The 14,267-nt window shown below is 43.9% G+C and overlaps 2 protein-coding genes across 2 annotated transcripts; both read left to right on the top strand.

Moving 5' to 3' along the window:
• Positions 1-287: 287 nt before the first annotated feature.
• On the top strand, positions 288-5,553 carry KIAA2013 (KIAA2013 ortholog). Its single transcript, XM_030018749.2, has 3 exons — positions 288-1,406; positions 2,188-3,041; positions 4,544-5,553. Exons 1-3 carry the CDS (start codon positions 422-424, stop codon positions 4,568-4,570), a joined length of 1,866 nt encoding a protein of 621 aa, XP_029874609.1. The 5' UTR covers positions 288-421; the 3' UTR covers positions 4,571-5,553.
• Positions 5,554-7,394: 1,841 nt separating this feature from the next.
• LOC115343154 (chymotrypsin-like elastase family member 2A) lies at positions 7,395-11,323 on the top strand. The gene is made up of 5 exons (XM_030018759.2): positions 7,395-7,441; positions 9,320-9,456; positions 10,153-10,298; positions 10,448-10,600; positions 11,169-11,323. The coding sequence occupies exons 1-5, from the start codon at positions 7,395-7,397 to the stop codon at positions 11,184-11,186; spliced, it is 501 nt and encodes a 166-aa protein (XP_029874619.2). The 3' UTR covers positions 11,187-11,323.
• The last annotated feature ends 2,944 nt before the right edge of the window (positions 11,324-14,267 follow it).

The following is a 14,267-nucleotide window of genomic DNA, read 5'->3' as shown; positions in this document are numbered from 1 at the left end:
GCCGTGTGCTGACCTAAGGCTGGAGCTGCTGGCTGACACCCGCCGCTACGGCGCCGGGGGCGTCCCGCCCTTCCCTCTGCCGGCAGCGGGGCAGGGGCAGCGGCGGGCCGGGGCCGGGGCCGGGGCCGGGGCCGGGGCCGGGGGCCCGGCGCCGGGGAGGGGGGAAGCCCGGAGCCGTGGGCGGGCCGTGGCTTCCCGCCAAGCACCTCCTCAGGGGAGGGCGGTGCGACCGAGCTGTCGCAAAGCGCCGCGAAGCGCGGCGGAGCTGCCGCACGGCGCGGCGCGGCGCTTCCGGGCGGCGGCGATGGCGGCGTGAGGGTCGCTGCGCCGCGGGGAGGTCGGGGCCGGGGAGCGGCCGCTGTGGGCGCCGCAGGCCGCGGGACGGGACGGGACGGGACGGGACGGGACTCCCGCGCCGCCCATGTGGCTGCAGCAGCGGCTGAAGGGGCTGCCGGGGCTGCTCTCCAGCAGCTGGGCGCGGCGACTGCTGCTGCTGCTGGCCCTCCTGCTCGTCGCCTACTGGTACCTGGGGGCGGCGCGGGCGCGGCGGGGCGCGGGGCGGGGGGCCGAGCCCCGCGGCGCCGCCGCCCTCTGCCTGCAGGCGGCCACGGGCGCCTGGCGGGCGCAGGCCGAGCGCGGCGATGCGCTGCCGCTGCCGGAGGAGGCGGCGGGCGGCGGCGGCGGCGGGCCGGGGCCGGGCCTGGCGCTGGCGGGTAACGGCTTCCTGCTGCTGGACGTGGCCGCCGGGCGCCTCTGGGTGTCGGCGGCGGGATCCGGCGGCGGCCCGGCGCTCGCCACCGAGTACCCGGCGCTGGTGCGGCTGAGGGCGCTGGGCGGGCGCGGCGAGGCGCGGGCGGCGCTGGCGGCGTTGCGGGACGGCGCCGTGCGGAGGGTGCGGTGCGTTCAGACGGGGCCCGGGGCCGGCGCCGGGGACTGCGTGACGGTGCGGGAGGAGGTGGTGGCCCACCGGAGCCGGCCGCATCTCTACCTGCAGCGCATCCGCATCGCCAACCCCACCGAGCGGGTGGCCGCCTTCGAGGCCTCGGCCCCGGCTTCTGCGCCCTCGCTGGGCGCTCGCTTCGCCACCAGCCTGGAGAAGGTGGAGGAGCGGCAGTTCCTGCTCTCCTCCGGTCGCCTGCTGCTGGCCGGGAGCCCCAAGGTGGTGCTTATGGTGGTGGCTGCCAAGAAGCTCGTGAGCCGGGTGCAGGTGGCGCCCAAATCCCACTTTGACGAAACCGTGCTCTCCGTGGTGTACACCTCGGAGCCCATCGAGGTCTCCAGGCTGGAGGAGACCTTCAGCAAGCTGAGGGAGTCGGCCAAGAAGGAGATGCTGGAGGTGATGCAGATGGGGGTGGAAGATCTTTTCCAGGAGCACCAACAGACCTGGTCTGACCTGTTCATTTCGGGTAAGGAGAGCGATGCTCAACTTCCAAAGGGTTGCTTTAGAGGGCAGCTGAAAGCTCGGTGACCTGGTCGCTTGCTGTAAGGTCTCCAGGGGCTCCACTCTTCCTGACGGGTTTCTCTCAGGGGCCAGAAGGCACGTTGTGGGATAATAAAACAGCGTTCCTGGTTTGGAACCCAGCGTACTTTACAAAAATGGACTATTCCTTACTGCATAAAGGAAATGGTAGAAGAACATTTCTAATCATAACTCTGGATGTGCTGGCTTTCATGTCTTCAGGAACTTTGCTGATTTGCCCAGCACGTCAGCTCTAAGTTGGAAATAGAGTTGACCTCTAGTGACAGTATAAAGGACAGATTTCTTCATGGAAGTTAAGGACTGTCCTACAAGGGTGCTTTTTCTTAAGATTTTAATGGCCTTGCATAAAAGAGCAGCTGCCCAAGTAACGTAGAACTTGCTATTTTATAGCCAGTAAAAAGATAAATGTTCCTTTGACAGATCATTCTTGCGGAGTCATGGTGACAGCTCCATAAGGCATCCGCATGTCAAACGAGCTTTGCCTTTAGCGGGAGCTTGGCTTTCAAACTTCAAGTAGCAAAGACAGCGTCTAAGAAAGTGCGAGGAAGCGTTTGCACTTCAGTGTTTCATAGGCAAAGGTTTCTTAGATGTTACAAAGAATGCCTGTGTATTGAACCACGGCATGCGCATGTGATCTTCTTTTTCTCCTAGTTAGCATCATATTCGTGGGTGATCCTCTGACTCTTGGTTGTTTTCTTTTATTACAGGGGTTGAAATGAGAAAGATCACAGATTCGCATACACCATCCAGTGAGACTGTTAACATGACCCTCTACTATGTCCTGTCAAGCATGCCAGCTCCTCTGCTAGATCCACTCATTAGTGGTGAGGACAGAGAAAAAATGGAAGCCAGCTTGAACTATGCTGACCACTGCTTCAGTGGCCACGCAACCATGCATGCAGAGAACCTGTGGCCAGCAAAGCTGACCAGTGTCACCCAGATCTTGCAACTCTCAGACCTGTGGAAGCTAACTCTCCAGAAACGGGGATGCAAGGGTCTTGTGGCAGCTGGAGTCCATGGACTTATGCAGGGAATGGTGCTTAGTTTTGGGGGTCTGCAGTTCACAGAAAACCATCTTCAGTTTCAGGCTGACCCTGATGTACTTCATAACAGCTATTCCTTACGTGGGATCCATTACAATAAGGACTTGATTAATCTAGCTGTTCTGCTGGATGCTGAAGGAAAGCCCTTCTTGCATGTGTCTGTGAAGTTCCAAGACAAGCCAGTTAGACTGTATGCGTGTGAGGCAGGCTGTATGAATGAGCCTGTGGAGCTGACCTCAGAGGCACGAGGTCATACATTCCCCGTCATGGTGACTCAGCCCATCACGCCACTGCTTTATATATCAACAGATTTGATCCACTTGCAGGACCTGAGACACACACTCCATCTAAAAGCTATTCTGGCTCATGAGGAACACATGGCCAAGCAATACCCAGGCTTACCCTTCCTGTTCTGGTTCAGCGTGGCCTCCTTAATCACATTGTTTCACTTGTTTCTGTTCAAACTCATCTACAATGAATATTGCGGGCCAGGAGCTAAGCCGCTCTTCAGGAGTAAGGTATAAGGCTGCTGCTTTTGGCTGCTGTCCACTGAGTGTTGTCAACCTGATTTTCTGTCAGCTGTGCCTAGGGAGGTTCTGTCTTGGACTGTGAGGATTTTCAGTCTCTCTTGCAATAAGTGATCTGTGACCTCTTCTTGCAAGAAGTAGGATTAGGGCAGGGGTTGGAGCGGTAGGGCTCACAAACATTAGAAAAGGTAAATCCATCATCTGTCCTTCTTAAACGTTTGTGAGGCTGCAGATCAAGGCAGGCACAGTCCTTTTTCCACACATTGGTGTAGGACATTGCTTGTTTTTAAGCCAACAATTCCAGCTGTGTCACAAGATGATGTTTCTTGTTATGCAGTATTGGAATGCTTGTGAGTGAGCTGCTATACTTGCCTTTACTACCGTGTGCGAGATGTGCACACTTGTCTGCCTGGTTTGAACGTGTGATGTGTCATACAAGAACACACAAATGCAAGCTAGTGTTCTTAAGTGAAGGTGCTGACTTGTTCGGACTACTCGTAAGTGTTCACAGATTTATAGATGCTGTGCAGTCCTCCATCAAACCACATTTACCACCATCATTTTGGGAAGGTGCTGAGGTAGCGTTTCTCCCATTCAGACAAAATACATAGCTGTGTTGAGAAGAGTACTGAGTGCTTTTTACTGTGAGTTGGAGGTTCTGACTTCAAGCTCTACTGCATCTCACTTTGGTGTAAAGAATTTGAGTCTTCTTTTGAGTTGCCTTAGAAAACTTAGTTGCTAGTAAAAACTTAGCACAGAATAGAAAATAGACAGTGATTTCTGCTCTTAGTACTGGTACTTTCTGTTTGCTTGTTGATATGGAGTGGAAATGAAAGATGTGTGAGCTAGCCATATTCTTCAGAGGCATCCCTCCTTAGGGTTGAACAGAGTTAAATGTAGCTTGCGTTTTTAAAAAAAAAAAAAAAAAAAAGCAGGGGGGGAATAAAAAAGGACATAGTTAAATAGAGCTGTTGGAGGAGAAGTTCTAGGTTTAGATTGCCCTGTTTTTCCAAATTATAAAAGCAAATTCAATTTTAGATAGCTAAGGCTGGGCCGAAGGTAGTGGACTAAACTTGACAGTCAGTATGTAAGGGGCGTTTAAAGTGATTTGGCAATTCGTAACGTTGAGCACTGGAAATCGGGCCTGATCCCAGGCAGGTCTGAATACCTGTCATCCATGGAAAGAATGAGAGTGCAAGGTACTTGTGCCTCGACAAACTAACCTAGGAAGAGGTAGGATAGATATGTATATCAAAGACAACTGCAGTTATAAGCCTATGATCATGATCAAAACCTTAGTGCAGAAGGAGGAAGTGGTCAGGAAGTAATTTCAATTACTGTGTATACAGCTGTGCCCTGACAAGCATCCTGAAACGTGTCCTTGAGATTATAAAATTATGTCCTTTTTTCACTGCTGTCTATCTGGTTGCCTTTTTCATCTACAAGACTTGCCTTCTGCCTTTTACAAAATGACTTGTTAACCATTACTACAGGTAACTGTCCCTGACACTAGTCTCTGAAATGCCGCGAAGCTTCACAGCTACACACCAGGGCTGATGTAACACCTCTTCCTTCTTGACACTGCAAGAAGCCTTGCAGTGTACAGCAAACAAGTCTGTTGCCTCGTCTTAATTGGACCTACTTAAAATGAAGATGATGCAGAACTTGATTCCAGAAACAGGGATGAAGTGGAAGCCAGCTGAAGCTCAAAATCTCTGTAGCAGTAAGCAAGATGAATAGTGTTGAAATAACACCCTGTTTCATTAATTGAATGGGAACATCCCAGTGTCCAAGTGAACTTAGTCCTGCTTTCAGCCTCCATTTGCACAAGACATCTGACAATTTTGCAGCTGAGAACAAGGACCTTTTGAAAGCAACAATCCTTTTGTGCCTTGTTAAGAGAGGAATGAGACTTGGAAGGTGTGGTTATTCAAGAGTTTATCCCAGAAGCTTGTGTAACAGATGTTTCTTTTTCCTTGTAAGCTGTTCAGTTCCCTAAGAGTAATCCATTTGGTGAAAATACTTGAAGATAGACTAAGTCCTTCGATATTTTGATTTTTTTTTTTTTTTTTTAATTTTACAGGAAAATAAAGTATGGTGATTCCCTTCAGAGGGTTAACTTAACTAGAAAACTTTAGTGTAACTTCCTTTCCAGTATACATTTTTTAATTTATTGCTTGGGGGGAGGGGGAGGATGTTGATAATTTTGCCTCCACTTCAGTTACAAGGCAGTCAATTGAACTGTAGATATCTAAGTGCTGGTAACAGGTTTTTCAGCCTTTATTATTGTAGAGTGCAAAACCAATTTAATGAAATTGTTTTCTGGATTTACACTTGGAAATGCTGATGTGCAGGTTTCCTAGTCTAAGCAGATTGAGACTTTGTGCATTGATTTGTTTTGGCTATGGGGGGAGATATCCCACTTTCTAGTGATTTAAAGGTCGTTTGGTTTTAAAATACCAAAGCTGTTGTTTCTAAATAAATATCTTTCAGTCTAATCTGATCACTAAAGTCTGGTTGGTGGTTTTTGGTTTGGGTTTTTTTGTTTTTGTTTTTGTTTTTGTTTTTTTTTGTCTCTGTTCTCTCCTCCCCTTGCTCCCCACCCAGTTAAAACAAGCAGAGCCTTATGTTACATCTGTGGCCAGTATTGACTACAAAAGTGCTTGGATTGAAAGGAAATAAAATGTGGAAAATAATACATAAATGGATCTAAGCTGGGAACAGACAATTTGGAAGGCACAATAAGAAGCACAAACATACAGGGTGGTGCTAAACTCCATTTCCCTGGCTCTGTATAACCTTGTTCCATCTTGAGGCATGCAGGCTAAACTTTAGTTTTAAGAACACAGAAACAAACCCAGGGAGTAATCAATTAGCAGATTTAATGGTCATTCAGCAAGTAATGAATTTGGCACATTTGGTGGTCCCAATGAAAAGCTAGGGATTTAACTTTGATTTTTTAAATAGTTTACTGTCTAGTTTCAGATGAAAAACCTTCCTCAGAAAAGTAGATTTCAGTGTCTGTTACTTAGCTGCAGACCATTCCACTTGCTAATTGGTCTAACACAGTTACTACCGAATAAACTAAAGGTAGGGAGGCAATGGACTACATTATAAATTGGACACTAAGTACATTTTGTATCGAGAGATTAGCTATTACGCTTTAACAGAACATACCAGAAGTTCTTGCTCTTTCTTACTGAAGTTCCATGAGCTGCTTAGTTTCTGTGAAACATCTGGCATGAAGATGATAAGAGGTTCCAGGGTGCTGTTTCCAAGCCACCATGGTATCAGCTGGAGGCTGAGCCTTTTGATGTTCACTTGCAGAACTGCCAACAGCATGATGCCCACTGAGTCCAAGAAAGACTATTTAGACCAGACCTGGAAAAGATGGATAAGCAATCGTTACATAAAGCAGGAGTGGAACAAAAAAAAAACCCCAAAGCTTTGAGAGTGTTTTACATTAAAAATGTTACAATTCTTATGAGCGTTCCTCCCATATAAGAAAAGAACTGTTTCAGAATTCCTTTACAAAGAAGAAAGGGAAAAAGAAAGAACAGAGTTTCTCTTTTTAGTGTGCAGGATAGCAGAAGGTCATATTTGTGAAATTGCAGAAATGCTTAAAAAACTAAACAAAATTCCATGTTTACGAGCACACCCATAAAACAGGAAAGTTGAAATAGTAACTGAACATCCAAAATTTTTGCTCACTTTTTAGTTGGTATTCAATGAAAATGATAGTGGCATGGAAGTTAACCTGAAAAGCATAGTATGTTGTTTAACTTGTAAATTCAGATATTAAGAAGAGAGCCAACTAATTAATGAAAAAAATTTTTTAAATCTCGATTCTGCACTCAGTTAATGCTGATTTATGCTTTTGTCAGATAATAAATACAAGATGCCAGAACAGAGTTTGGTTTATTCCATTTGAAATTCAGAATGCAGCTTTCTCAAGTGCTATTGTTTGGGTAGGATAATACATTCTTGAGAAGCAGACAAAACAACAAAGCATTATATATTTCTGCTTTCCACATGTGCGCTCCAGGCATCTTTCATCCAAATCAGTACATACTGCTGAATGGAAGCTATGAAAAATCAGGGATTTTGCTGCTTGTTAATACTGACATTAAACAATAGATTTATTTCAGCTTTTGTGAAACCTCTAGTTTGGTCTGTATGTACAATGCAGCTCTGGTTACAAAACTGGCATTATGATATTTGTTTCCATGCTATTAAGTTTGCTCCCTATGCATGACCTGGCTTATGCAATAGAGAAGTTTGTTTTTTAAATAACCAGTAACAGTTTTTCAGGTGAAGCATAGGCAGATGGAAACGTGACAGGGGATGGAAAATTCCAGTAGTAGAAGAAAAAAAACAAAAGAGACCCAAGGGTAAGTATTGATATCAACTCATCGATCTCAAATGTCTGGTAATAAATTAGGACAGTTTCTTTTGTGGGAGCAGCTCTGTAGTGGTCTAAATGCCAGCTCTTGCCTGGTTTGTCCTATTAGTGAAAATGGTTTACCCTTTTTCATTAACAAACTCACACTACATTATACCACAGGTCAGCGTGCTGATTTGGGGTGTAAAAATGCTCATTTGCAATGCTGCAGGAACCCTATTCTCTTCCAGGGATGTGCTACTGATCTAACAATTAAAGGTAAATAGGAAAGAAATTAAATCTGGCTCACCGCACTACACCAGTGTTTCTCCATCATCACAGACAGCTGGTTCTTTCTGTTGCTTGAAACATCTTCCACTTCAAAGTGATTACAGTTTGGTTTATTGAAGAAGGATGGCATGCTAAAACACACGCAACTTCATCTAGAAAAGAAGATACAGGTTTTCAGTCAGTACAAAGTGGTAGTTGCCATTGAGTCACAAAACAAACCAGAACGAAATAAAATTTCAAGCAATCATAGAATCATACAATAATTAAAGCTGGGAGGGGGCTTCTGGAGATTGTCTAATGCAACACCGCTGACATGTCTGAATCTATCACTGCCTGAGTATATCAGACACTGTTACTGCTGACATACCACCAAGTGTTAGAATAATTCATTTAACATTTTCCTTCCGAAAACACCTTTGTGATGAACTTTCAAGGCATTGGGAAAGCAAACAGCTGCTACAGATAATATGCAACTCAGCTGGAATTTTTTTTAACCAAGTTGTTTATATAGCCTGGATCCAACGTTCATTTAAACTGTTTTTTTTTTAGGCACTTGTGCATATAAAAAATTATCCCACAATTGCACAAGTTTTCCATTGGTATCAGAATAGCAATGCATTTTAAGTCACATGTCCCAGAGATAAATGACAACATCTAAAACGGCTTGCAGAACGGAGCCTGCAGCATACAGCTAACCAGCATCATGGTTGGAGTCCTCTTTGCTGTGTTGACTCTGGCAGCTGCAGGTAGGTATCCAATTTCAGCATTAGTTTTAAAGGAAAAATGAATTAAAATCTAACAGCAAATTCCCTTTTTTAGGGAAATCAGACATTCTGCAACAAAGCAGAAAGAGATACAGCATAGGCAGTTAATAAAAAAGTTCTCTCAAAACAGTAACTAAGTTCTGTGCTATTCTGTTCTTATTATAGGGGCTCAATTAGCATAACTGCTCTCAGCCTTTAGCAACTTCAAAGTTATTTTACTTAGCTTGAATACACTGAAATACAGTTAATCCACATCAAATTGTTGCATTGGCTAAGAGTTGCGTCTCAGCTGACACATGAGGATTTGGTTAAGCCAACTTGATTTGATTATCTGTCAGAAAAATGAAACCGCTCAAACAGGCTTTATATAACATTGGTCATTTGACTGATGGCTGATCTTCACTTGTATCACATTAAATCACAGCCCATATTTGTACCTTGAAATGTTCTGTACAAACACAGTCTATATTTAAAAAAAACCCAAAACCTCTCTTGCAGACTTTTTTTTAAACCTACTTTTAGGTCCTTGGAGTTAGTCCTAACATATGCTTGGTTTTGGTGAAAAGAACCTGTAAAAGGCAATTTCCAGAAAGCTGCCAGCAGGAAAGTGGACAGTTCTGCAGGGAATAGTCTTCCAGTCCATGGATTTCCCCATTGCTTTGAAGGAGGAGGAATCTTCACTGCTTATGTACTGGCCTCCTTGCTCCCTTGCATTTCTTTTGAATAGGCCAAGTGCTGTATAACTGCTAAGTATTCGTGCTACTGTGCGTTAATCTATTTGCAAGCCTTTCCCTTTCTCTTTCCCACTCTCAAATGTGTGCATTTGACCACAGGTACGACATTGCTTTGATCAAACTCACTGAACACATCACCTTAAGTGACCACATTAAGCTGGCCTGCCTCCATCCTGCACAAAGCATCCTGTCGTCTAACTCTGCCTGCTATGTGACAGAATGGGAAAGACTGCAGAGTGCTGGACGTTTGCAAAATTGTGGAACAAAATCTTTCAGTACTGACTTCTCCTTTGAGACTGATTGCAAAAAGGCTGTTGATGGTGCTCAAGATCCCCTCAACCTCAATGTAGTGAGGTAGTTTATCAGGCCCCACTTCAGTCACACACGTATTTTTCCCTGCCTTTCGAGTTTATTTTGCTTGTAATGGGGCTAGTAATGCACTAGAGGGCCCTGTACTAATGTTTTAGAAGCTATTGTAACACAAACATTAACTGTGCGGACTGATGAATTTGCTAATCCTAACATACTCTGCTGAAAAACTGAAAAGACACATAAGGGAATAGTTGTAAAGAGAATAAAATCTCAGAGACTTCAGCAAAAGTGTCAGCTTGGCTCAAGAGGCAATTCCTAAAGTGATAAGTAAATTGCAAACTCCTGAACAAAGAGCAGCCCTTTATTCCTCTAACAATGAGACATTTTAAGATGGAACGGAAATTGTTAGTCAGTTAAGGCCTTTTTTTTTTTTTTTTTCATAAATACAAAAGAATGGAGCTAAGGAATGGATTATACAGCTTCTCCTTTAATACAGCCCCTGTGGAGTTTCTTACCTGGAAGGATAGTACCCAGGTCCCGGGAGAAACTTAACAATGCAGTTTTGTTCTTTCCTCAGTGCCAGCTGGTACCATGACTCCTTTGTTTCTATTCCGTCCCAGCAAATGGAGCTCTTCCAGATAACCTGCAGCAAGGCCTTTTGCTGGTGGTAGATTATGCAACTTGTTCCAAGCCTAGCTGGTGGAGAAGCACAGTGAAACCCACCATAGCTTGCGCCAGTGGGGATGGAGTCAACTGCAGTTGTAATGTGAGTCCAGAGAACACCGCTTTTAGAGCTTGGTTTCAGACACAAACAGGCCTGATGGGAAGGAAAGCTTAAAAAACCAAAACAAAACAAAACAAGGAGGAGCTATTCACACTATGACAGCCATTAACTGTGTTCCCCCTTCCTCCCAGGGGGACTCTGGTGGCCCAGTGAACTGCCAAAGTGCTGATGGCAGGTGGGAAGTACATGGTACTATCAGCTTTGGCTCTGCTTTTGACTGCAGCTATTATCACAAGCCTTCTGTCTTCACTTGGGTCTCTGGTTATAACAGCTGGATCGAGCAGGTAAGGTTCTAGGTATTGCTGCTAGAGAATAGAGTCACTTAGCTATTTCTGATGTTCTCTCTGATTGAGATTTCTGCCACCTGCTCAGGGAGCTGTATCACTTTTGATTCAAATGCTGCTTTACATACAAGTAACTTCTGTAGACAAGCCCTTACCAGTGCAAAAGCAGTCTCTGCAGCAAAAATAAAGTATCCTCCTCTTAATTAATTATCCAAATTATTTTGACTTTTAAATAAATCTCGATGTTTAGGAATGCATTCTCCCTTTATACTAGAGCTATACTTACAGTCATAAAGATTTTACTGGTATGACTTCAGAATTAATTACTCAAATTTGTATTCATCAATAATACTGACTATTGCAATTGCATCCTAGAAGGCAGCACATGCTGCTCAAGTCTGGAACATCAATTATTTTTTAATTTAATATGAACTTTAATCTAAAAAGTGACTGTGAAGCAAAAATCTTATTTCAGTTATTTAAATCCTGCATCTTGGATGCAACATATACTATCCACAAATTCCTGGGTCTCACAATCTGATTTTTCACTCGTTTTACATTTCTGTAGGTTATGGCAACCAACTAATCCAAAGAGAACTGGATGATAGATGCCAAGAAGGAAAACAGTTTGAATAAAGTCATAATCATGACACCTTTGATCACAAAGAGCTGGGAAATTATGCCTTTAACAACACAAGTATTATACCTAACTGTACCGCAATAAAAACTATTTTTCACAAGATGAAAGAAAAACACGTGTCCCTGTCACTTCTTCCCACATATTGTCAAGACCAGAGCCCGTATTTAGTGATAATGCTGGAGACCTTTTACAGCCTTTCCCCTGCCTTGGGCTGGGGCTTGCTACCCTCACCTGGGGGAAGATGTGAGCCTGCTGTGAAGAGGCTGGGCAGTAGGAAGAGTTAGAGAGCCACAGGAACAACTCCGGGCGAGTAGGGGGTGAGAAAGCGAGGCACTGGCAGGGCTGAAGGCAGCAGGCAGGCAGGCAGCTGTCGGGACCCGTAAGTCTGCAAGCGGGACTCACCAGAGCAAGCAGTGGCAATGCCCAGCGGGAAGGCAGCACGGGTGCAAGCAGGTCCATGCAGGTGAGTGTGGGAACACTGCAAAATGCTTTTATAGAGAGGTTTTTAACACCCTGTGATCTTGGGACGTAGCAAGGGGAAGGGTAAAATCCAGCAGTGACTGCCGGCAACACCTCTGCAGACCTATCTCCTTCACGTCCCTGTTGCTCGTTTTTAAGTCATTCAGATGCCAGGTGAAGACCTCTGAACTGTCACTGTCGGCTGACACGCAGAAACAGATGGGGATTTTTTGCAAAGCACAAGCAGAATCACCACCTTTTAGCCTGGTACTAAATTAAAGCCCCTATTTATATTTCTTTCATTGTAATAAAAGGTAGTCAGTATAAAATCAAGGTGGATTTTTGTTGTGTTTTTCTTCTCCCTCCTGGCACATATTTAGGTATATTCAAGAGTAAAATGTTTGATTAAAAACAGAGGACAAGTGACTCAAAGGTAAGCAGTAGATACAGCAAGGAAAAGATTGGAAGTTCGTTATGAGAACATAAGTGCATCTGGGTTCAGAAATAAATTTTTCTAGGCTTGCGATTCCTTTCAGTCAGACATTTTGCAGTTGTTACCTTTGGATTGAAAATAAATAAATATATATATTTTATTAAACATAAATTGTAATAAATAAATAAGAGAAAACATGGCTGTCTATCATCTTTGGGGGCTGTACTTTTATTTTCTTCTACTTTACAACCATTGACCACCATTCTGCTGCGAAGAGCTCAGCAGGAACTTGTTTTGCCTAATATCAGCCTCTGCTGAGAAATAGCAGGCTTTACTGGGTTTTTATTTATCTCGTTAGAAATGTAATTTCACCTATCTGAAAGAGCAGAGGATCTGAGGAGGGTTTTTTTCAACCACCTCTACTAAGCAGAGCAAAAGAAATAAGGGAAAAAAAAAAAATGGACTGAGCTGAATGGACTGATCAGCAACACAGTCCCCTGGTTTGTTCTTCATCAGTGGAAATAAAGGTTACCCAGTCGCTCAGGAGTTGCCAGCTTCAGCATAACATCCTGAGTGGTTTTCATGGGTATTATTAATGTAAGATTGTAAAGGATTGATTAATAGTTCTGAAAATGAAAATTGTTAGAGGTTACTTTGCTGTATGGAGCAAGGATGTCAGTTATGTGCAGCATGAAAGATAAGGACAGAAAAGGTAATCATGAAGCTCAAACAGTAAAAATTGGATATGCATATGCTTCTGTCAAAACTGAAATCTGATTCATTTTCCTTTTGAAATATTTAGACAATATTGTGGAAACGTCTGAGCTCATTTGAACATATCAACACAAATTATTCATCATCTGCAAATTCCTATTAAGAACAAATTCTAAAAGTTTGATTAAAAAAATTCAACAGTTCCAGTCTGTGATCACTGGAGTAAGTAACCCATCTTTTTATGGGCTTCCTTAGGATTTGGATAGAAGTACCATAGAGAATAAAACGAACAGCAAATGATTTTATCAGTCTTAATACTCACAGAAAAACTGTATGATTTCATTCATGTGTTTTTGCAGCTCTGGGTGAGTCATGGAAACAGTCTCCTTACTACACCTTTTCTTTTAAAATAAAAGGTCAGGTGGAACAAAATATAATAAAATATGTCCTTCAATAACATTCACCTAATGCATGTTCCCTGTACTTTGTTTCAAAATGCATGTGAAATTGTTAAATATCACTAATAGCTCCAGTTATGTTTTCAGGAGCTGCGAGAAACACCCCAGGGACACCTTTATTTATTTATTTATTTATTTGGTTTTTTTAGATGTTCTCCTCCCTCCAATGGTGGTGGTAGAAAAACAGTTCAAAGGATTTTGACAGCATGCATGGTGTCCCTCTGCAGCCTCCTTGGAGCCATTTCTTTTGATTTGAGCAACAGCTTGGAAATGTGGAGAAACACAGGGAAAGCCCTTCAGGAACTTGCCTCCTGTGAAAACCTTTGGGCTGTTCGCCTCATCTATCTCCTGCAGGAAGAAAGGCATAGCTGGCTGTTCCCAGCAGCAGACAAGAGGAATAGATCATTTCATGCTCATCTATTGGGGAATTTAAACTCCCTCTGTAAGGCAAGTGAAGCAGAACTGTATTGTGAGAATTGCCAATGCAAGAAGGAGAAAGTCTCCATTTGCAGATTTTACATCCTTGACATGAGACAAAAATTAAATAGCACAGGGGATACTGAAGCCAGGCAGGTGCTATCCAGAGTGATCTCTGAACTGCTGGAGCGCTTCAGTATTCCCCAGGAAGACCTCAAAGCTATGAGATACAATCCTGACTGGGCAGACATAGTAGCTTTTAAACTCATCCTTCTAATAAGAGAAGCCATGCTTAAAGCTCATTGGATGCCAGCATCTACAAGCTTTCAAACAATATTGCATCAATTTTTTGCCATTCTGAACTATGCTATCTTCTCATCAGAGATTGTACATAAGTGCTGGATGGATAATGTTAATCTATCACTTCATTTCACCCACTATGAAGGAATCTCTTTTTTCATCCCATTCCTGGGTTCAGATGAATTTGTGTCCATTGAAGCCTTGGTAAAGGGACTGCATTATGCACAGAGCTGCCTACTGCAGAAG

The sequence above is a fragment of the Aquila chrysaetos genome, chromosome 6, assembly GCF_900496995.4.
Source record: "Aquila chrysaetos chrysaetos chromosome 6, bAquChr1.4, whole genome shotgun sequence".
Lineage (NCBI taxonomy): Eukaryota > Metazoa > Chordata > Aves > Accipitriformes > Accipitridae > Aquila > Aquila chrysaetos.
Note: the sequence above shows the minus strand (reverse complement) of the source record. Positions and strands in the feature narration are given on the sequence as shown.